At 45.6% G+C, this 23,413-nt stretch overlaps 1 protein-coding gene across 1 annotated transcript in view; it reads left to right on the forward strand.

The window, feature by feature from the left end:
- Nucleotides 1-21,691, forward strand: part of MCUR1 (mitochondrial calcium uniporter regulator 1) — a 57,816-nt gene extending 36,125 nt beyond the window's left edge. The window contains exons 6-12 of the mRNA XM_029943137.1: nt 8,433-8,536; nt 9,035-9,136; nt 10,348-10,389; nt 11,182-11,253; nt 15,418-15,471; nt 17,342-17,456; nt 18,497-21,691. Coding sequence (XP_029798997.1) covers nt 8,433-8,536; nt 9,035-9,136; nt 10,348-10,389; nt 11,182-11,253; nt 15,418-15,471; nt 17,342-17,456; nt 18,497-18,552 — 545 coding nt within the window. The 3' untranslated portion in view covers nt 18,553-21,691. The remainder of the gene's footprint in view (nt 1-8,432; nt 8,537-9,034; nt 9,137-10,347; nt 10,390-11,181; nt 11,254-15,417; nt 15,472-17,341; nt 17,457-18,496) is intronic.
- Nucleotides 21,692-23,413: the final 1,722 nt, after the last annotated feature.

The raw sequence follows: 23,413 nt of genomic DNA on the forward strand, positions 1-23,413 counted from the left end.
GGTCTTACAGCCATTTTGAGTTTATTTTTGTGTGTGATGTAAGAAAGTGGTCTAGTTTCATTCTTCTGATGTTGCTGTCCAGTTCTCCCAGCACCACCTGCTAAAGAGGCAGTCTTTTTTTCATCGGATACTCTTTCCTGCTTTGTCAAAGATTAATTGACCATACATTTGTGGGTCCAGTTCTGGGTTCTGTATTCTATTCCATTGGTCTATGTGTCTGTTTTTGTGCCAATACCATACTGTCTTGATGATGACAGCTTTGTAGTAGAGGCTGAAGTCTGGGATTCTGATGCCTCCCGTTTTGGTTTTCTTCTTCAATATAACTTTGGCTATTCAGGGTTTTTTGTGGTTCCATACAAATTTTAAGATAATTTATTCTAGCTTTGAGAAGAATGCTGGTGCAATTTTGATGGGGATTGCATTGACTGTGTAGATTGCTTTGGGTAATAATGACATTTTAACAATGTTTATTCTGCCAATCCATGAGCATGGAATGTTTTTCCATTTCTTTGTGTCTTCTTCAATTTCTTTCATAAGGTTTCAATAGTTTTCATTGTACAGGTCTTTTACATCTTTGGTTAGGTTTATTCCTAGGTATTTTATGGTTTTTCGTGCAATTGTGAATGGGATCAGTTTCTTGATTTCTCTTTCTGTTCCTTCATTTTTGGTGTATAGGAATGCACCCAATTTCTGTACATTGATTTTGTACCTGCAACTTCACTGAACTCATGGATCAGTTCTAGACGGCTTCTGGTGGAGTCTGTCGGGTTTTCCATGTAGAGTATCATGTCATCTGCGAAAAGTAAAAGTTTGACTTCTTCTTTGCTGATTCTGATGACTTTTATTTCCTTTTGTTGTCTGATTGCTGATGCTAAGACTTCCAGCACTATGTTAAACAACAGTGGTGAGAGTGGACACCCCTGTCCTGTTCCTGATCTCAGGGGGAAAGCTCTCAGTTTTTCCCCATTGAAGATAACATTGGCTGTGGGCTTTTCATAAATGACTTTTATTATGTTTAAGTACGTTCCTTCTATCCCAGCTTTCTTGAGGGTTTTTATTAAGAAAGGGTGCTGTATTTTGTCAAATGCTTTTTCTGCATCTATCGATAGGATCACATGGTTTTTATCTGGGGTTTTTTTTTTGTTAACGTGATGTATCACATTGATGGATTTGTAAATATTGAACTGGCCCTGTAACCCAGGAATGAATCCCACTTGATCATGATGGATAATTCTTTTTATATGCTGTTGAATTCGATTTGCTAGTATCTTGTTGAGTATTTTTGCATCTGTATTCATTAAAGATATTGTCCTGTACTTCTCTTTTTTTGTTGAGTGTCTGGTTTGGGGATCAAAGTGATGCTAGCTTCATAGAATGAGTTCAGAAGTTTTCCCTCTATTTCTATTTTTTAGGATGGGTATTCTGCTTCAGATGTCTGGTAGAATTTCCCTGGGAAGCCATCTGGCCCCGGGCTCTTATTTGTTGGAAGATTTTTGATAACTGATTCGATTTCTTCACTGGTTATGGGATTGTTCAGATTTTCTATCTCTTCCCATTTGAATATTGGTAGTACATGTGTGTTTAGGAATTTGTCCATTTCTTCTAGATTGTCTAGTTTGTTGGCATATAATTTTTCATAGTAATCTCTGATGATTGCTTGCATTTCTAAGGGATCTGTTGTAATAGATCCATTTTCATTCATGATTTTGTCTATTTGGGTGTTCTCTCTTTTCTTTCTGAGGAGCCTGGCTAGAGGTTTATCAATTTTGTTTATTTTTTCAAAAAACCAATTCTTGGTTTCATTGATCTGTTCAGTTGTTTTTGATGGATTCTATATTGTTTATTTCTTCCCTGCTCTTTATTATTTCTCTTCTTCTGCTGGGTTTGGGGTGCTCTTGCTGCTCCTCTTCTAGTTTCTTTAGGTGCTCTGTTAGATTTTGAGTTTGTGCTTTTTCTAGTTTATTGAAATAGGCCTGGATTACAATATACTTTCCTCTTAGGACTGCCTTTGCTGCATCCCAGAGAGTTTGGATTGTTGTATTTTCATTTTCATTTGTTTCCATATATTTTTTAAGTTATTGCCTGATTGGCCCAATCATTCTTTAGTAGGGTGGTTTTTAGCCTCCACATTTTTGGAGGTTTTTCCAGACTTTTCCCTGTGATTGATTTCAAGCTTAACAGCATTGTGATCTGAAAGTGTGCATGATATGATCTCAATTCATTTATATTTATGGAGGGCTGCTTTATGCCCCAGCATGTGATCTATCATGGAGAATGTGCCATGCGCACTCGAGATGAAAGGTATTCCCTAGCTTCAGAGTGCAGAGTTCTAAATATATCTATTAATTCCATCTGTTCCAATGTGCCGTTCAGGTCCATTGTTTCTTTAGTGATTTTCTGTCTGGTTGACCTATCCATTGTTATAAGTAGAGTATTAGAATCCCTTGCGATAATCACATTCTTGTCAATAAGATTGTTTCTGTTTGTAATTAACTGTTTTATGTATTTGAGTGCTTCCGAATTCAGCGCATAGATGTTTATAATTGTTAGCTCTTCCTGATGGAGAGACCCTGTAATTATTATATAATGTCCTTCTTCATCTCTTTTTACTGCCTTTATTTTAAAGTCCAGTTTGTCTGATATAAATATGGCTACTCTGGCTTTCCTTTGACTTCCAGTCGCATGATAGATATTTCTCCATCCCTTTACTTTCAATTTGAAGGTGTCTTCAGGTCTAAGGTAAGTCTCTTGTAGACAGCAAATAGATGGATTTTGGTTTTTGATCCATTCTGCTACCCTGTGTCGTTTGATTGGAACATTCAGTCCATTTACATTCAGTGTTATTATTGAAAAATGTGAGTTTAGATTCATTGTGTTCTCTGCAGAGTTCATGTTTGTCTTGGTGTCTCTGGTACCTTATATTCCTTTTTACATTTCCCTCATAGAGTCCCTCTTAGGATTTCCTTTAGGGCTGGTTTGGTGCTGATGAATTCTCTCAATTTTTGTTTATTTGGGAAAACCTTTATCTCTCCTATTTTGAATGACAGACTTGCTGAATAAAGAATTCTTGGCTGCAAATTTTTTCTGTTCATCACATTGAAGATTTCCTGCCATTCCTTCCTGGCCTGCGAAGTTTCAGTAGATAGTCTGTAACCATTCTGATAGGTTTCCCTTTGTATATTAGGGCCCTTTTATCCCTAGCTGCTTTCAGAATTCTATCTTTATATTTTGCCAGTCCCACTATGATATTTCGTGCCGAAGGTTGATTCAAGTTACATCTTAGTGGAGTTCTATGCACCTCTTGAATTTCAATGTCTTTTTCTTTCCCCAGATTGGGAAAGTTCTTGGGTATAATCTGATCAAGTACCCCTTCAGGACCTTTTTCTCTTTCTTCTTCAGGAATTCCAATGGTACGGATATTGTTCTGTTTCATTGTACCACTCAGGTCTCGAATTCTCCTTTCCTGCTCCTGGATCAATTTCTCTCTTTTTCTCAGCATTGTCTTTTGCTATAACTGTGTGTTCTAATTCACTTATTCTCCTCTCTGCCTCTTCAATCCATGCAGGGGCCGCCTCCATTTTATTATGCACCTCATTTATACCTTTTTTCAACTCATCACTGCTATTTTGAAGGACCCTTGTCTTTGTATCAGTAACTTCCCTGATGACTTCCATGCTTTTTGCAAGTCCAGCGATTAATTTTATGACAATTGTTCTAAATTCTTGTTTAGTTATATCTGTTTTGAGCAGTTCTGTGGCTGTGACTTCTTCCTGGAGTTTATTTAGAGGAGAGTTCTTTCGTTTTGCCATTTTGGTAAGTTTTCTGTCTCTTGTCAGTTTTAAAAGCTCATTTCACACTATGCACTTGTTAGTATGGCTCTGTTAAAGGAGGCTTATTGACTGTCCAGAGCCAGTCCGTTCAGGAAGTGTTCTTTTAATGATGCCTCTTGGTTTCTCTTGTTGTGCTTTTGATTATTTTATTTCCCTACTCAGTGATATTTGGAACTCTCCACCATGTGTACTTTGGCTTGTTTCTTGAGGTAGCCCCGAAAAGGAAAACAGACAAACACACAGGGAGCAAAACACGCAAACACACAGACAAATCAAATAAACAAGCAAACAAAAAGGGGAAAGAAAAAATGAACAGAAAAGGAAAGAAAGGAAAGGAAAAGGAAAAAAAAAGAGGAGGAGGAGGACAGAAATAACCAAAGACCAAGGACAGTCTGAGAACATAAAACCTGCAGAGGGGGGAAATAAGGGAAAATATATCTGGGTGGCCAGAATTGATCTATTTCCCAGATTCCGGGGCGGGTGGCGGGGAGGAGAAAAGAAGGAAGAGAGAAAATAGAAAAAAGAAAAAAGGTGGGGAAAAGGAGCAGCTCACCAGCGTGGATGGGCATGGTTTGGTGTACGTAGGTGGGGGCTCAGGGGCTGCTCTCCAAGGCCCTGCCTAAGTGGTTGCTGGGAGAAGAGTGCAGTGCCCCAAGCCCCCTTCGGACCACGCGTTGCAAGCCACTGTTTTGAGTCCGATCTCCTTGTGCCCCCGGTGGGCCAAATTGCTTTTTGTTCCTGGCTCCGTGTCATTTCCAAATCCTAGTCCATGCATTTTAATGCTACTGCCCCAGATGAAATGTCCTCCCGCAGGTGGGCGGCTTTCTAGCCAGGAATGAGTAAGGGGACGGGGAGCCAGCTTTTCCCCTGGCTCCGCCTGGGGTCTGGAGCTGCCAAGCCCAAGGGAGGACAAGCCCGCTGAGGGGTATGGAGCTCTCTCCCCGCGCCCAGCCGCTATATATGGGAAGGCAGCGTCTCTCTGTCCTGGGCCGCTGTCTCTCCTCTCTCCAGAGACCATTCTATGAGCATTTTCAGTTTCTCTCTCTCTCTTTGCCTGGCTCTTGGCCACTCTGCATGGCCATTCCACTTGGGGTCCTCCACGGCCCTGGGCCGTGTCTCCACACGCGGCCCTCCAAGGCTCTGTACCACCGCCCTGGACGGTCTCCCCTGACTCTGTGTTGGGCTGGTGCCCCAGAGCCTCCGGCCCCAGTTGGCACTCACTCAGGCATCCATGAGGCTGTCATCTCTGAGGACTCTGTGTGTACACTTCCCATTCTTGCAGATCCGAGTATTGTGGCTTTAGTCCTTCTCAGTATGAATCTTGCAGCTGGGCAGAGATTCCAGATCTCCCTGCTCCTCCACCATCTTGCCCCTCCCTCGAGGTAGATGTGTTCAGTCTCCATATTTTAAGTTCTTATTTTTTACTTAAGGACACCGTTGCTTCATTGGTACTGGTTGAGACTTTCCCCACCCATTTTCTCTCTGTTTGAAAGGAGTGTATTTTTAAACTTTATTTTTTAATGTTTGTTTATTTTTGAGAGACACAGATAGCGTGAGCAGGGCAGGGGCAGAGAGAGAGGGAGACACAATCTGAAGCAGGCTCCAGGCTCTGAGCTGTCAGCACAGAGCCTGACATGGGGCTTGAACTCACGAACCGTGAAATCATGACCTGAGCTGAAGTCGGATGCTTAACTGACTGAGCCACCCAGGCACCCTGAGAAGTGTATTGTTTGTAATATCATCTAGAAGTGCAGCATTCTCGGTAAGAATTTAGACCCAAGTTAGCAAACCTCAGGAATGGTCCCTGTGAAAGCTGTCTGAGGCACGGAAGTGGTAGTTTTCTTACTGTGTGTGTTGTGTGCTTTGAGAATTTTTATGAAGTTAAAATTCTACTGAGCAGTAGTTGCTAATAATTCTAACTTGTGGCGGTTTTTTAATAGTCTAACTACTATTTTACCTTATTGCTGTTTATTAACTCTAATATATATGGTATTTATTGACAGTGCCTTCAATACATAGGTAACATTCTCTTTTATTTATGTTTTATTATTTTTTAAATGTTTATTTTTGGGAGAGAGCGAGTGTAAGTGGAGGAGGGGCAGAGAGAGAGGGGACAGAGGATCTGAAGCAGGCTCCAGGCTCTGAGCTGACAGATGCGGGGTTCGAACCCGCAGACCGTGAGACCATGACCTGGCCCGAAGTCTGACGCTTCCCCGCCTGACGTTCTCTTTTCACACCAGCTCTCGTTCTCTGGGCTGTGACTCTTCAGGGCACTGTGGGGCTGTCCCTCCAGGCTGCCCTCCGTGGCCGTGCTGCACTTGCCCAGGACACGGGACACCGTGAGTTCCTCTGTGCTCGTGTGGGGGCGTGGGAAGTCCTGGGTTCGAGGTCTGCCGAGGCCCAGCTTTAAAGCCGAGCAGCCCTGCCATCCTTCCCAGGCTCCGTCTCCTCGTCTCGTGGGTAGCGTCAGCACGATGAGAATTCCAAAGACCCTTTTGAGAAGTAACGGAAATGCGGTCATGCACTGGGTCATAATTCTCACCACTTTCCGGCTCAGAGTAGGAAAGTGGGCCTTTCGTTCACCAGAGCGTCTTTCAGCTCAGAACTTAAAAAAGAAAAGCATAAGTGAGAAGGCGGCATAAGAATCATCTTGATGAGCAGACATCTTCCTGCTTTCTCCTGCTTTCTGTGGACCTCGTGTTCTTGCACCAAAAATTACCCCACGTAACAGGACACATTCATCATGATGGGGAGGTGTGACCGCACGCAGGGGATTGCTGATGGTGGGGAAGCGTCGTAAATTGTGCTCGGTGGCAGGGTAGCTGCAGTGGCCGCGAGATGGCCGCGGATCTGTTTCCCGCTAACAGGTGCGGTTTATTTCCCCTCCCTCACCCACAGGTCAACTTAGTTATTTATTTTTGACAAATAAAAATTGGTCATGTTTAAAGTTTAAAGTGTGGCATTTCAATAGATGTGCTTCCTGCTTTTCTTGATTTCAGGCCTTGACCCCAAGCGTTTGCGTGTCTCAGGCCCGGCGTCGGGAGGACCCCGCTGCAGTGTAGGGCGTGAGGCCTCTTCGGGGAACGATGCGGGTCGGCGGTGCAGGGGGGTGAGGCCCAGAGTTCCGTCCGGGAACTCCCCCGCTCTGTCCTTTCCTCTCCACAGCCTGTCCCCTGCTGGAGGGTGCTTCCCGCTCGCAGCTTCTCCAACCCTGATCGCGACGTGTTCTCCGCTTCTTCCAAAACATTCATTTGTACTTGCTAGCCCAGTCGGGTTTTAGGCCTTATTCCTCTTTCCTCCCGCAGGTGGTTATAAATTATAAGGTTGTGGAGTTTCTTATCAGCAACCTTACTTATCAGTAAGTTCTCTTCTGGTTTCTCTTTCTCTCTCATTCATCACTGCCAAACTATATTTAATTAGAAACGCTTCATAAAGTTTCAGAAATTGCAAGATGCGTCTTTGCTTTCAAAAAATGGAGAAGGCAGAAAAGAAACAAACAAACAAATGTGCCCTGAATCACAATGCCCCAGAGCTAACCAGCATTAACATTTAGGTGGGAAGCCTTTTGGATGATTTTTCTGGAGGTGCATGACCCACATGTTGAAAATTAAAGGATTTCGAATAAAGTGAAGGGAGTGGTCTTTGGAAGTCCTTTTTGTCTCTCTCACATCTTTACCTTTGGTTTTTAAAAATTTTAGTTCCATCCTTCATCTGATCCAGATTGTATCAGTTATAACTTTATTCAAACGTGCCTTTAATTACAAGAATCAATAGATTCTTCTGTAATCCTTATGGATGGAAGAATAGAAAAAAATTACTCTCCAGGGACGTGGTTTTAAGCATTTTTATTAGGATTTCCAATGTGAAATGTGAATTACCATCTAAAGTTATTAGAAATAGTAACACTGCTGAGTTGGATGTTAATATCATCCAATTCCGTATCATTTACTGAGTAGCAAAGAATGTATTTTTTCCAGCCTGGCCCCCGCCACAAGTGACCCAAGAGACTTGTAGAGGAAAAATAAAAGAATGATTTTGTCTTGTTAACATCAAATAAATAAACAGCTGAATTACTGGTTGTCTTCTTGTGGTTGATGATTTGACAGATTTGTGCAGGCTATAAAATAATTGAGCTTTGTTACTTAAGTAAATGATTCTTTACTGACCTATACATTTTAAGTTCAGGAAGTCACATCATCCTGGAAAATGTAGACCACACAGAAGAAAATAAGAATTACCTGGGGTCTGTGTTAAATTAAAAAGGCAGTGAACGGTATCTGTAATTTTGAGTCTTTCTTTCCTTCCCTTGGCCCCACCTGCCGGCTTCCTCTTTGTCAGGAGACTTTCTCCGGAAACGTGATTTTGACAGCTTGGGGGGATGTTAGAGGACGCCAGCCCGACCCCCGTCTCACACGGAGAAACAGACTCCAACGTGCCCCGCGTGTACAGAGTGACACGCGCCACAGCCTGGGCCCTGGTGTCACCTCCCGCCACACCAGGCTTCTGAACTCCCTTTCTCCCTTTCTGTGAAGGGTTTTTATTCTGGTTTTTGTCTGACAAACGGAGACTCCAGGGTGTGACTGTCTGTGTGTGTTCGCTTAGGGTTTACCACGCAGCAAGCCGAAATCACCGTCTCTGCGTTGGTCAAGATCACGGACGCCAACATGGATATCGTCTACAAGGACATGGTCACGAAGACGCAGCAGGTTAGCTCTGGGGGCCGCAGCAGACGCGAAGTCTAAACCTGGGGTGGTGTTTGTGATACATATTTTTGGATATTACTCTCTTGAAAAGCACATAGTACTTTTAACCGTAGTTGAGAGGCAAATGATTCCGGTGGTATAAAAAAATACATATTTGAAGCTGTTTTGTCAACTGTTGTAGAATCGGCTGGAAAACTCCCTGTGCTTGAGCACGGACAGTTCCCATCCACCATCCTTAGCGAACGGGACCGGCCAGCATCATAGCAGCGGGCTCTCGGGCTGCTGGCCCTCACCCTGCCCCCCCCCCCAACTGTGGCCCCCTTGATGATCCTGGACTTGAGTCTTCATCATTTTCCTTTTCTCATTAATGGAGCAGGACCTGGCTCAGCCTCCTTTCTCACATCCGCATCCTTCTGGTTTCTCACGAAGGTGATACCAGCTAGGAGGCGGGCCTCCTCGGCCGGCACAGGTTATTTATACGTTTTGTTTTTCTCTTCCTAGGAGATCACTGTTCAGCAAATAATGTCTCAGATTGCTAATGTGAAAAAAGATATGATTATTTTGGAGAAGAGTGAATTTTCAGCCCTCAGAGCAGAAAATGAGGTAAAACTAAAGCACCCCTTGTACTTACAGACATAGAGACCTAACATGCGGAGACAAAAGTGCACCATAGACATGTTTTCACGAGGTGTCTGCTACCAGGCAGGTCAGAAAGGAGAATATTGTTGGAACCCCAGAACTCTGTTGCCCCCACCCTGCTAGGAAGCCACCGTCCTGATCTGTGGCACCGTTGACCAGCTTTGCCTTTACTAGAACTTCATCTGGTAGAAGCATTCAGTGTGTCTTGCAGCAGTAGACTGTCCTTGTCCACTGTGTGTAGGATCACACGAATGTGCCCCATTATTCTCCTGTGACGGACAGTTGACCCCTGAACAACACGGGCCTGCTTCAGATTCTGGTCTCCCCATGTCTCTGTCCCTCCCCTGTCCACACTCCCTCTGTGAATAACGTTTCCTTTTCTCTGGCTTACTTTACGGTAAGAAGATAATATATAACACCCAACGTGCAAAATATGTGTCACGCTATTGGGATGGCTTCCGGTCAGCACTGGGCTGTTAGTAGGTTAAGTTTTGGGGGAGTCCAAAGTTATATGCAGGTTTTTAGCCATGTGGGGAATCAACGCCCTTAACCCCTGCGTTGTTCAAGGGTCAAGTGCATATTAGAACTGTTTCCAGTTTGGGGTTCTCGCGGTTTGTAGAGCGCAGCGCCTGGGGTCAGCGTTGCAGGGGGCGCCGCGGCGGCACCCCCTCTGGTTTTCGGGCCTCCGCATGTGACCGGGAGACCCTAGCCTTGTAAGAAGCCCTTTGGCGAAAGAGTCCTTCTTTTGCTAGAAAATGGTAAAGTCTGAAACTGTCACATTTGACCTTACAGTCAGCTCTTTGAAGGCAGAATATGTTAAAAACTGAAGGAGGTATTAACGCAGGGTCTGTGGAGGCAAACATGGATGTTAAAAACAGATGTATTACCGACTTTATGGGACTTTCTAAATGAATGAAAACCGATCTCGAGAGGCACATGCCTGGTCTCACCACCCGGCATGACCGGTTTCTGCGGGGGCGGGGTGGGATGGGGGGAGCCGCTCAGGTCTCGCTTCATTCGGGACGCAGCCAGGTTCAGAATGTTCCATGAGGAGTTAGGAAAACTCATGCACAAGTACATGTTCTCATGTGTGTTTATTACCAAGTTTTATGTATTTTTTTTCCTAATCTTCTAAACATATCCTTGACTTTCTTTTTTTTTTAATATGTTTTTAGAAAATAAACCTCGAACTGCATCGGTTAAAACAGCAAGTAATGGTAAGATCCTCCCTCCTGTGGTTTGGTCGCAGTGACGTAAGCATAGTGATAAATACAGTGTCAGAAGTGCTTTAGTTCTGTGGCAGTTATTTCTGTAATAGGTCTCCGAAGCACACATTGGAAGATTTAGCTAAGGACGTAGTCACTGAAGACATGAGTGATGTCTGTAACCAAATTCATTAAGAAAATTGCGTTCTGGGATGAGTTAAGTCACGTTTAAATAAAAAGGTTAAAGAAGCCACGTGGAGTCCTTAGATCCTCTTGGCAAAGACTGGCCTCAGAGAGCTACCTGTGGTTTTCAAATGCTTCCTGTCCAGCTGTTTGATTTTCTTCCCCCCAGTGGAAAGGGCATGGGGGTTAGAAAAGGTTCGGGCGAGTGTCAGAAAGAAGGCTGTATTTATACCAGAATTTAGTATTCTCCTTCTTTGAGCCCAAGTCTGCTTTCCAGAGCTGTCGAGAGAACAGCTTTAGCCGTAAATGCTATACGGAGATCACTCGGCGAATCCTGAGGTTGAGGCAGCGGTGACCCGCTCTGGCCTGACCTGAGCATCAAAGAGGACTCTGTGTGTGTCCAACGGGGATGTTCCAAGACAGGGCTGGGCCCAGCCGTGGCTCGGCCGGGCCGCGTCTCCCGCCCCATGGCCTGTGTCTCCGAGGGCCCCTGGCCCTGCCCCGTGCCTCAGCCGGCCGCCCCGGGCAGAAGGCACCAGGCACCGTCCTAGGCCTCGCGTCCGTGGTTTCCAATTCTCACTGTGGATTTCTTTCTTTCTTTGTCGTTTGCCCTCCTCCTAGGATGAAGTGGTCAAAGTCCGAACAGATACCAAATTAGAGTTCAATCTAGAAAAGAGCAGAGTGAAGGAATTGGTATGTTCCTTTATTCAAAACAGTACGAATTCATTTCCTTGCAGGGCGGCGTACCTGGTCAAGCCTGAGTTTATATACAGTTCACCAGTACTGTTAAACATTTACCTGGGTACTGTTGTTAGAGGGTTTTCGCTTTCATTCTGTTTTTAGCTTAGAGCTTAAATCTGATGCTTTCAAAACTAGCATTAAAATGCACATTTTGGAAGGGGCACCTGGCTGGCTCAGTCCGTAGAGCATGTGACTCTCCGTCTCAGGGTCATGAGTTTGAGCTCCATGCTGTGTGTACAGATTACTTAAAATCTTTAAAATAAATCTTTTAAAAAAAATGTTTTAATTAAAATCTTGGTGAAATCAAGTTTGAATCTTGCTTCAGAGAGACTAAATTATGTGTTACTTAGACATTACCAAAGAAACCAAACTCAGTCTCGCTCTATTTAATCTGATTTAAACCTCTACAGCTCCTGATTTTTTGAAAATTAAGTTGACGATCTCTCGAATATTAAATTATTAATAGTAAAGTCTACACTGAAATTCAAGATTAAAAAGTATTTCCATATAGCCTTTTTTAAAGTTTATTCATTTATTTTTGAGAGAGAGCATGAGCTGGGGAGGGGCAGCGAGAGAGAGAGAGGGAGACACAGAATCCAAAGCATATAGTCTTTTTTTTAATAGAGACATCTTAATGACTTTATTGCATTGTTTTGAAATGCAAATTCTAAATGATTCTTTTTAAAAAAAATTTTTTTAAATTGTCTTTATTTTATTTTGAGAGAGACAGAGAGTGAGGAGGAGAGGGGCAGAGAGGGAGGGAGACACAGAATCTGAAGCAGGCTCCAGGCTCTGAGCGGTCAGCACAGAGCCCAATGCGGGGCTCGAACCCACGGACTGTGAGATCATGACCTGAGCTGAAGACAGACGCTCAACCGAATGAGCCACCCAGGCGCCCTAATGTTTCTTTAAGTTACATTAAATTGAAACTTGTATGTAAGAAAAGTAGTTGTATACACTTGTTATGAAAAAGAGATCAGAGTAAGTAAGCTGGCCCCCACACCTGTACAGTAAGTTGCTAATGTCTGAGAAACTGGAAACACAGTTCTGCTCCCCTTGCTTCTTTCAGACACGATGCAGATAAGTACTTTATCCCCCCTCAGAGCTGCCACAGTAATACTTTTGGAGAAATTTACTGTCTTCAGTTATACTTAACATCTACTGCATTATATTAGTTCCAGGCATACAATGTAATGATTTCATATTTGTTTACACTGCAGAACTTTTACCACTGTTGCTCTAGTTACCATCTGTCCCCATACATCATTACAAAAGTTTTCTTGTGCAGTGAGAATTTCTCTCGGCCACTCTGAAATACACACTACAGTACAATCACCTGTAATCACCATGCCATCCACTACAGCCCAGGACTTACCCGTGTTCACAGCTGCTTCAGTCTGTACCTTGAGACCTATTTCACCCGCCCGGCAGCTCCCTCCTTTGGCAACTGCCATGCTGGTCTCTGTGCCTGTGAACTCAGGTTTGGAGAGATTTCTTTTTGGTTTGGGAGCAGATTTTAGATTCCACATGTAAGAGAGATTATACAGTATTTATCTTTCTCTTATTTAATCACCTAGGGTCCATCCATGTTGTCCCCAGTGGCCTGATTTCCTTCCTTTTTTATGGCTGAGTAATACTTCAGTGTGTGTGTGTGTGTGTGTGTGTGTGTGTGTAATACATACACACATACACACACATATATATGTATATTACATACACCCCATTTTTTGAAACGTTTATTTATTTAGAGACAGAGATTACAAGAGTGGGAGAGGGGCAGAGAAAGAGACAGAGATTCTGAAGCAGGCTCCAGGTTCCGAGCTGTCAGCACAGAGCCTGACCTGGGGCTTGATGGAACCCACAAACTGAGATCATGACCTGAGCCGAAGTCAGATGCTTCACTGACTGAGCCAGGGGCGCCCCTATAGACCACATTTTCTTCATTCACCCATCAGTGGACACTTGGTCTTCCATGTCCCGGTGATTGTAAATGACACCTCAGTGAATATGTACTAATGAAGATGCATGTTGAGTTGCCTCTAGCGAATTTTAACCCCTCCATCTTTTCCTCCAGGCTTTATTTGAACTTGATAGCAATAGTTAGTTACCTTCTTTCTTAGGATAATGAGAAGTAGGGGTACAAAGCATTTTTCACAAACGGAACTGACACACCCTACAAAACCGAGTATGCATACTTGTTCATTGTCTTTGTTTTCACTGTTTAGAACCAAAATGTGCTGCAATGATAAATGAAGTGAACACTGAAAGACAGACAGGGACTTAACTGTATTTCGGAACTGTGTCTGCATTTCAGTAGTTGAGCTGAGCATTACTGTGCAGAATAATTATTGTGCCCATGTCACCTGTCGGTGTCTTGTCTTAAAAAACACTTCTCAACCATGAAGATTAAATCACCTCGCACCACTAAAATATTTAACGATCATTAGCATACGATCAGCTTCTAGAAGAAGAGAAACTCTTTAATTACGTTTGTCCCTCTGGGTCGCGTACCTAGCGACCAACCTGGACGCACTTGATTTAGCCCGTGGCTGACCTGGTAGGGCAGAAGTACGTCCAGGAGGTGGAAGGGGTGGGGTCGGTGAACATGGGCTGAAGCCAGGAGTTTATGTGATTTATCTCCCAGCTGAGAAGTGGTTCTCCGTCATCCTGAACTTGGACGACTCTGGAGTACAAGCATGTTACTTGACCCTCCCTTTCCTCGTTTAATAAATCATAATTCTGGAGCACCTGGCTGACTTAGTAGAGCATGGGACTCTTAATCTCAAGGTCATGAGTTTTAGCCCCACCTTGGGCCTGGAGCCTACTTACAAAATAATAAGAAAATTAATAAAGTTATAATACTGATTCAAATATATAAGTGATGGTACTTATAGCCAGTTTCAAAAGCAGTATAGCCTATAAACTGCTTCGGGTGCAGGGAGATGGAGTCACATAGAAGTTATTTTAAAAACCATGGCAGGGTCAAGGTTTCGGCCTTTCTTTTCTCTTGTTAATCGTGATGGAAGGAGACTGGAGTCTAAGGGTTTGCAGAAAAATCCAGTGCACCCTGCCCTCTTGTGGTGGTTTGATGCATAGCTCTTTCCTCTTCTGAAATCTTGGCACACAAAGCGGAGATGAGCATTCGTTGGTCCTAAGCTCTTCCTTGCTTTGGGGCTTGGGGGTTTTGTGGGGGTTTTTTCTCCTTTTTTAAAAAAAAATTATTGGCATTACTGTTTTCATACTCTGTTATTTGTACTGTTTAAATACCAGGGGGAACATTTTATAGCTAGGAAGTTTCTAGATACTAAAGCATTAATTTTCTCCCCTCTAACAGTGTTAATTTAGTGAAGAACTAAAAGCTAATTTTTCACATACATGATAGGTTTTCAGTAGCTCGATGAAACCCTAATGCCCATTGCTAAGGAGCTATGTCTGAATTTGGTCGCAAGGTCAACAAAATGGCACTACATCTTTGCATAAACGTTAACAGCCAAAGGCGAGATACCATTTTGATTCTGAGTAGTGCTAGTCAGTTCCCTTAACAACACCGGACTGTGATAGCATCCAAGCAGGTTCTTGTTGTTTAATTGGCACCAACATATGATGGCTTCGTGCACTTCTTGTACCAATGCATTTATATCGTCTCTGTAGGCAATATCTGTGTCACAGAATAATATTCCTCGAAACTAGTTTTTCCACAGCTTTATAAAACCCCTGTCTTTATCTAAGCCTCAAGTAGTGACCAGTTTTGTAATTGTGACGGGACAGCTCCCAAACTGCATCGTTCCCCACTTTTTTCGATCCTTTCAAAGCCAGAAAGCATCTGACTCAGCATGCTGAGCTGGGCCAATTGGTCTCCTGGTGGGTGGGCCTAATGAGGTCACAGTGAAGCCGGGGAGAGAATGTGGGGCGTGACAAAGGACCAGATACTGGAGCAGTGTGTGGCTAGAAATCAGAAAGTTGAGCAGATTCTTCTAAAGGGGAGGGGCTAGCAGGTACTTGACTCCAGAGGTGATTTCTAGTGTTCTGTATTCTTGCAAGTACAGAGACCAGAGGAGGAGGAACGGGAGAAAGGAATAAATCAGACTCTGACCTGGGTTACATGTTTGTTTTCAGTATTCGTTGAATGAAAGGAAGCTGCTGGAAATGCGGACGGAAATGGTGGCGTTGGTAAGAAATGAGACTGTTCTTGATGGTTGTGTTCACCTCTGCTTCATCCCATGTGTGGTTACTGTCCTTCGTGATGTGTTGTAGGGAAGGTGCGTGCAGGGTTAGCGCCCCAGGGGTTCCGTTTTAGTTGTGGTAAAGCACACATAAAACTACCACTGAACCGCCTCCCCGTGAGCAGTTCAGTGGCATTCAGTCCGTTCACGGCACTACCCACCGCCACAGCCGTCCACCTGTGAGCTCTTTACCGCGTGTAGGACTGAAACTGCCCGCTTCCCACCACCTCCCCACTGTACTCTGTCTCTGCTGGCTTGCCTGCCCTGGGGACCTCAGGTAAGTGCAGTCGTAGGTATTTGTCCTTCTGTGACTGGCTTATTTCACTCAGCACAATGCCCTTAAGTTCATCCATGTGGTAGCACGTGTCAGACTCTCCCTCCTTTGTAAGGCTGAGTAATATTCCATTATATGGACGTACCACTTGTGGATTGCCCGGTCCGTGGACACGTGGGCTGCTGCCATCTTCTGGCCGCTGTGAGTAGTGCCGCTGTGCACAAGGTTGTCCACAAATACCTGCGGGAGCCCCTGCTTTCGGTCCTTTGGGGCGAGCACCCAGAAGTTGGGGTGTCACGGGATTGTTTTTACACCTAATAGAATATTTGATCATCGTAAAGAAAGTTTACATCTCAGTGATGGAATAATAATGAGGAATGGGGCTTCATTTTTTTGAAGTTCGGGCACGCATTACTTTTTCCCATCCTGTATTACTTGGGACCTCTGAAACTCGCAGGACACTTCCGTCAGAGAAGAGTAGAATATTCCTCAGGAATATTTTCTACTCCAGGCATTTGTCTCCTCACTCATTACCTGACTCATCAGCTATGAGGAACTACAAGTGATCACTAGGGAGGTTAGGGACCCTCCGATGCAGTCAGAACTCGGCATGTAACTTTGACTCCCCGAACACTTCACTACCAGTGGCCTGCTGATGGCTGGAGGCCTTCCCCGTCACCTCAGTAGTCAGCACGTATTTTACATGTTGTATGTGTTCTATGCGCTGTAGTCTTACAGTGCGGGGAGCTGGAGAAGGAACGTTATAAAATCACCAGAGAAAACACGTTTACGGCACTATACCGGCACGTACGTGTACAAGTCACGTAAAAGCCTCGCGTGTCACGGGTCCGTCATACTCCCTCATCCCAAGATTTTTAGTGAATTATTTCCAGCGCTTTTATGCATTAATGAAATATTACAAGCCCTTCGTAACATCAGCCAGACTCACCACCGTTTAGGGGTTGGTTATGTATCTAGTTTAACTGGGTTTGGGAAAGAGCAAAAATAGGCCGTTCGTATAACCCAGCCTCATACTAAAAAAACACTTGGTGTTTGAAGTGAAAAGAAGAAAACATTAAAATGTGAGTACAAATTGTGTTGAGGCGAAGCACGGTTGCTTTCTATCTAAGACTGTGTCCACTATTTAGAGCATTTTTTTACATAGCTCTCATCCAGAGGAATTTAGGAGGATGAGACCCATTTATTGTCATGAGGACAGACTGGCTTCGTAAAGTGTGCCTTAACCTGTAGAGCAGCCTGTAATTTACAAAAGCTTTTTTTCCCATGGGTTACCACGTCGATAGTCCAAACACCCTAGTTTTGTTTCTGTTGGTCGGGCGGTTGGTTTTGGCTTTATTTTCAAACAAAAGGCAACAGGCCCAGAAATACTGAGGCCCTGATCACGCACGCAGTGTGAGGACGGAACGGAGACCTGGCCTCCTTCCTCCCCTCCACCCGCAGCCAGCCCGGGAGGGCCCCGCGGGGGAGCCACGGGGCCAGGGGCACCCCGGCTGGTTCAGTGCCGCGCGTCTCTGTTTTAAAGCATGCCCAGCAAGACCGGGCTGTCACCCAGACGGACAGGAAGATCGACACTGAGGTCGCCGGCCTCAAAACCATGCTGGAGTCGCACAAGCTGGACAACATTAAATATTTAGCAGGTAAGCCGTCTTGTGTCGAAGTCCTCAGGCGAGCCGGAGAGAAGCAAAATTGAGGGAATAAGTCAAAGAGGCCGCACTTCATTGGTTCTAGCTCATTTTTTCACATTTTCGCATCGCTGACATTAGAAGGCATCTTACGATTTCTGACAGACAGAGTATCATACTGCAATTGGCGTGGCTTCCCCTTAGTAGTGTAGCGACGGGCTTTACAATGGGCGGAACCGTAGGTTTTGCAGGTTACTCTCAGTGAACAGTAGCTACTTACTAGAAGTTTTTAATGAAATTCAAGATAGAACATTAACGGATGGAGTAAAAGGCTTTTGGGCTGCGATCTCTCTGCTTCAGTTGGTCACACTCCTTGTGAGGAGAGGGTTTGGTTGTGTCATTTTGAGCCAGAAGAGGAAACGAAGACTCACATGGAAATGTAACTTAGCCATCATTGTAACTCCGCTTTAACATTTTGGATTAATCTGTATTTTCAAATTACAATAGTATTTAGGCGTGCAATCTTGTCCATGAAATAATAAGGGTGTGTCCCTGTAACATACATATACTTTGTGACCACAGAATTTCTGTGATTCTCAACTTCCATTAAAAAGTTATGTTGAATATTGGATACATTTGTACTTTGAAGATGATGATTTCAAGGAGTGGAGGCATTTTTTTGTTTTCTGTTTCATGGTTTTATATTTAATTTTGAGAGCGTGCAGGCAGGGGAGGGGCAGAGAGAGGGGGGCACAGAGGAGCCAAAGCAGGGTCCACACTGAGAGCAGCGAGCCCACCGTGGGGCTCAGAGTCAGGAACCGTGAGGTCCTGACCTGACCTGTGGTCGGCGCTCCAGTGACTCCACCTCCCTGGTGGAGTGTTAGTGAGCAGGTGTCTCCTGGAATGTGACACATTAGAGGACAGTCTGAGTTTCTTGGTTTGTCATCTTGGCGGCCAGGGAGATAAGCATCTGTATGTTTTCTTAGTGAAAAGTTGTTCTTTAAGTAGCTGTTACCTAATACTCTGCTCGATTTCCTTTGTTTTTTTTCTTACAGGCTCTGTGTTTACGTGCCTAACAGTAGCTCTGGGATTTTATCGCCTGTGGATGTAATAAAGTGTCTATTTAAAGAAATCCTTATCATTTCGCCTTAAGAAAACCAGATTGCTGTCCTCCACCGCCCTCCATTTCCAAATTTTAAGCCTGGTTTTGACTTAACAAGTATTATTTATTTTATGCAGAGTGTGGACATATGACCCAGGAAGGAAGTCAAGAATTTCATAATTGTTCCTTTCGTCTTTTCTGTCTCATTGGCTGTGTAATGCTGAGTGGTGGCGGACAACGCAGGGGAGACCCCGCTTGGCCGGACCCGCGAACGTGGTCTAACCTGTGGGACTTCCCAGCAGTAGACCTTTGCACCCCTCGCCACAACATCACATCTTTTGTCAGAGGATTTGGGAGTCTCCACTTAAAACGCCCAACGTCTTCACTAAGTGCTAAAGAATCACCGAAACTAAACCAAGAGCACCAGACCCTCGGTCCGTACCGTCAGCCAGTCCCCGCGCTGCGCTGCTGTGTCTCCAGCCCCGTTGGTCGGGGCGTTGATGATTCACCTCTACTGCCCACCCAAAGCAGATGCTTCTCCCCTTCATTTCCGTTGTCTCGGGTATTGTCATGGTTATTCTTCATGTGCCTTCCAGCCAGGAAATCTTGTGGCCTCATGACGCTTTGTGACTGTGCTGCGGACTCTGGCCCCGCAGAGCCCTCTCGCTCAGTCTCCGGAGGCGAGCCCCGTAGGAGACTCCGTCTGGGGCAGTGCCTGCCTAGGAAACGTCCTGATTCCCCGCATGGACGTCTGGCGACAGGGCCTCCTTCCTTCTGGTCCTCATCGGCTTCGCATACGAGAGAGTCACTCGGTTCTCCTTCTGCAGAAGTGTCTGGATCTCTAGATGGAGTATGCCCTTCTTACTCAAGTCTTTGATGAATCTGCTCTAAAATGAGAGAACTATCATGCCAGGTTATCGTCCAGATCTGGGTCGATTCCTGTGGTTGTGAAAGACATTCTTATACCTACCATACTTCTGTTTTTAAAACAATGTCCTAGAGACGGACGGGGTCCTTTCAGAGATGCACATTCTCCTGTTCCCGGGATGACCCGTGTTGGGGGAGGATACGCGTTTTTAGAACGAGGACCTGGAGAGCATGATTCCTGTCTCCGCACACACGTGCGCTCACGATACCGTGCAGTGGTGAAGCCACAGAGACCAGTGCTGACCCGGCCGGTAGAATAAGTCACCCATCGTCCTTGTCCCAGCCACACCGGCAGACAAGTTTCCTCTGTCCTTTGGATGTCATTTCTAAACTTGCGAAAGTGCAAAATCTCTGTCCCTTTTTACAACATACGTTTAGCACAGAGATTCTGAAGTCCAAATAAGTATGAAAATCAAGTACTCAGGCATCGGTGGGATCAGTTTCAACGTGAATATAACTTAATCGTCTTCAGCTTGATCCAGAATGATCTCAGCTGCTCCATAAAATACCGTAGCAACATGTCCTTCCCCGTCAGGGAAGGAGCCCCGGAAAATACTGCACCCTTAGCAATTGCCGTAATTATTAAAGATTTAAGTCAATGACATCCCATAAGACCACATTTGCAACTACTTAATGTAGATAGAACTTTGGTTACTAGGAGCCTGGAGCAAGGGTCCAGAGCGCAGACACTCCTCCCAAATTACTAGAATCCCCAAGAGGAAAAAGCACTGTTGGCGATTCTGTTTCAAAACACTAACTTGTATAGGTTAAACAGAAGCAAAGTGACCTTACTTCCTGATAAAATAATTTTTTAAGTAACATTCGTTGGGGTGACGCTCTGTCATCTGCCAAAAGTACTCCAAATGGCAACCCCACTGCTTTATGGTGGGCCGCGTCCACCCCTTGATCCAGGGCCTTGGGCTTTGCCCCTGGCTCCTTAGGTACCAAACAGCCTCCCCAACCCGCAGCCTTGGGAACCACGACCTCACCTTGTGGTGGCCCAGGTTACACGCGTCCCTGGGGGTTCCCAGGGTTTGGGACCGTGTTCTCTTTGTTTGGTCACATGGATTCTATTTGGAAAGCCTATGCGCCAGGAGGACAAGCATGCCCTTCCCGCTGCTGGTGGACCCAGGCCTCTGCGAGCGGTGTGACTGCTCCCTGTACACCCCCACCCTGCTCAGAGAGTTCAGATCACTTGGGAATTTAGGCCTCCGCCTAATTTCAGAAGGGGGACGATGCCCGGCATGACTTGCGGAGAGCCCATGGTCTGGGACCTGGAGAATGACCCAGAGCTTGGGGCTGCGAACGGCCGTGCAGGTACGGGCGCCTGAGATTCACCTGCCCAGAGCAGAGCATCGAATGGACAGGGTCCGTTTCCTTCCTCGAGGGCACCTCCACGTTCCTGCTGGCTTCTCTCACCAGGGCCTAAACTCCAGATCGACTCCTTTCCTGCTCCGTTAATAAGCAAAGCCTATCTGTCTATACAGTTCTTTCCAGGAAACAGGATTTTGATTTCGGGGCTGTCCTTGCTCCTTCAGTCCGTTTTCCAGCTTCATCTCTAACAGAACCAAATCCCAGTGTATTCACTTTTTCCCTGAAGTATGCCAAGTCCCTCGGTGGAGAAGTCAAGTTCAAGAAGAAAGGGTTGACTCAAACCAGACCTCTTGCTGGAATTTATCTCGGAACACTCTAAAAATAAACCCCTTGAGCCACAGCGAACCGTGTCCCTGCCTGGGTTGTCCCCGGCTCTGCTCGTGCCCTTCCCTTTGTAGCTGCACTTGCCCTCGGTCAAGAGCTTCACCCCTGTGTCCCCGCCTCCCCTATCCCTGCCTCAGCTCTGCGTTAACCATGTCGGCACTGGCCCGGCATCCTCTCCCCCTCACTGTGCTCTGTTCACACTGCCGCCGTCCTTTCTGAACAAACAGAACTCCTGTCTAGGAAATCTCAGCTTACATACATTTACCGGATTTGTGGCTTTTCTGACGCTGAAGCAAAAACATGTTAAGCAGAAACGATTGTATTATCTTGTGTTTAGCCTTTGTTTGGACTTTTATTTTGAAAATACTTGTCCTGCCACAGATTTACACTCACGTTCCTTTGATTATAACCCAAATCATTTGTTAACCTTTTCATCACCTAAGGGAACGTTCCATTACATTTTATTGTAGAGTGGGTATAATATTTTTATTGTCTAAAATAAAACGTGATTGTTTTTATGTGACTACTTTTCATTCAGATTTTTCAATGAACAGGTAGAACTAAAGGAACCTGTGTCTGGACTGTATTTGAACTGTTTCTCCCTCCAGCTGTATATGATAACACTCGTGTCCATAAGAAAACCTAATACCCCCCAAATGGGGTTTGTATAGAGGATAATTGGAAAGTGCTGATCTGATTTAAAAATAAAATTTTTATTATTCAAAAGAGGGGAAATGAGGGTTGAGCACAAGTTTTAGAAGTAGCTGAGTGTTAGAAATCTGAATCAGGCTCGCTCCAGCAAGAAGGAATCTGCCCTTTTGGCTCGCACGATCCAAGTTGAGGAAGAGACTCCAGTGGCATCAGACCTCCTCTCTCGGTGGCTTACCTCCCCTCTCTCTCCAGGTGGGCAAAACTCTCCCAGACCTCCCCTCTCTCTCCAGGTGGGCAAAACTCTCCCAGACCCGCTTCCCGGGTGAAGAGCTGGCGATGCTCAGCACACGCCCTGCAGCTTGGTGGCCGGAAAGCTCATTCCACGCAGACAAAGCCTGGAAGAAGGTGTCCAAAGCCAGGGGCTGAGGTGGCAGCGGGCAGAGGGTGCGGGGAGGGGTGGCACAGCTCCCTGGTCCACAATCCGTCCCTGAAGACCCGCTGAGCAGGGGTCCCAGCTCCGGAAGTGGGAGCTGCTCGTGAGTCACTGGGCGCAAGCGACCTTCGGGGTGACCGTGCCCTCTCCAGAGGAGAGCAGACACCTTGGAAAGTGGACCAGCGGAATAGCCCTGAAACTAGTGTCCGGTACATTTCGTTGCCTCCAACCAGAAATCTCCCTAAGGTGTTAGAGAGTCAAATAAGCGGGACTTGAGGGCTAGCCTTAAAGTTGCTAAAAAGCCCCTGTGGTCACAAAGCGGGTGGGGCCGTCCAGCCGCCTGGTCCTGCTCTCCCATCCACGGGGCACCGCAAAATGAAAGCCTTGTCTTTGCCTCCGGCCTTCGATGCCCTTCAAAATAAGAAGATTGCTTCGAAGAATGGCGCGTTCTAGAAACAGCGTTCTTTCTGGAATCGAAAACTCTGCCTTTCCCCAGCGGGGCTCTGCCACACACCGCACAGCCCGTGGCGTCTCTACCTTAATTCCACAGGGTCACGGACTGCGGGATGCTGGGAGCGGCTGCAGCGGCCGGGGACCTGGGCGCCTTGGGTCCCCTCTTACCATGTTGTCACAAGTACGCACTGAATATTTCTAGGCCAGCTCTCTCAGGAGGAGGGAGCCAAGGCGTGGGTATTTTACAAGGTCCTAATTTTTAATCTCGGTTTAATCCCCCCACCCCCAGGCAGTTCATGATTTTGAAGCTTGAGATCAGCTTAATATTAAAGCCCCAGCTGCTGCACCGCGAGCCGCAGCTCAGCGCCTGACTGTCTCTGGAACACGTTGGGGATCGTCCTCAGCCACCGCAGATCCCACAACGTGCGTTCTCCCAGGAGAGAAGAAGCTGTTGAGTGACACCGCGTCCCTTACTGCGTGAGAGTCGGTGGCTTTGCCTGACACAGAGGCACATTTAATTATTTCTCTTTTAGAGAAGGTTATGGTGCATGTGAAAATCCCATCATTCCGAGGGGCAGTGTCTCTATCTGTGAAAAAGGGTGACGAGACTTCATGGGTTGGTGTGTGAGTGTTGCCTTCAAGGATCCAGTTCTCACCTCCCGCTGTATGTGAGGTTTCCAGTGCAGCCCTGGGGTTGCCCGTCACAAT

This window comes from Suricata suricatta, chromosome 7 (genome assembly GCF_006229205.1).
Source record: "Suricata suricatta isolate VVHF042 chromosome 7, meerkat_22Aug2017_6uvM2_HiC, whole genome shotgun sequence".
NCBI classification, from domain to species: domain Eukaryota; kingdom Metazoa; phylum Chordata; class Mammalia; order Carnivora; family Herpestidae; genus Suricata; species Suricata suricatta.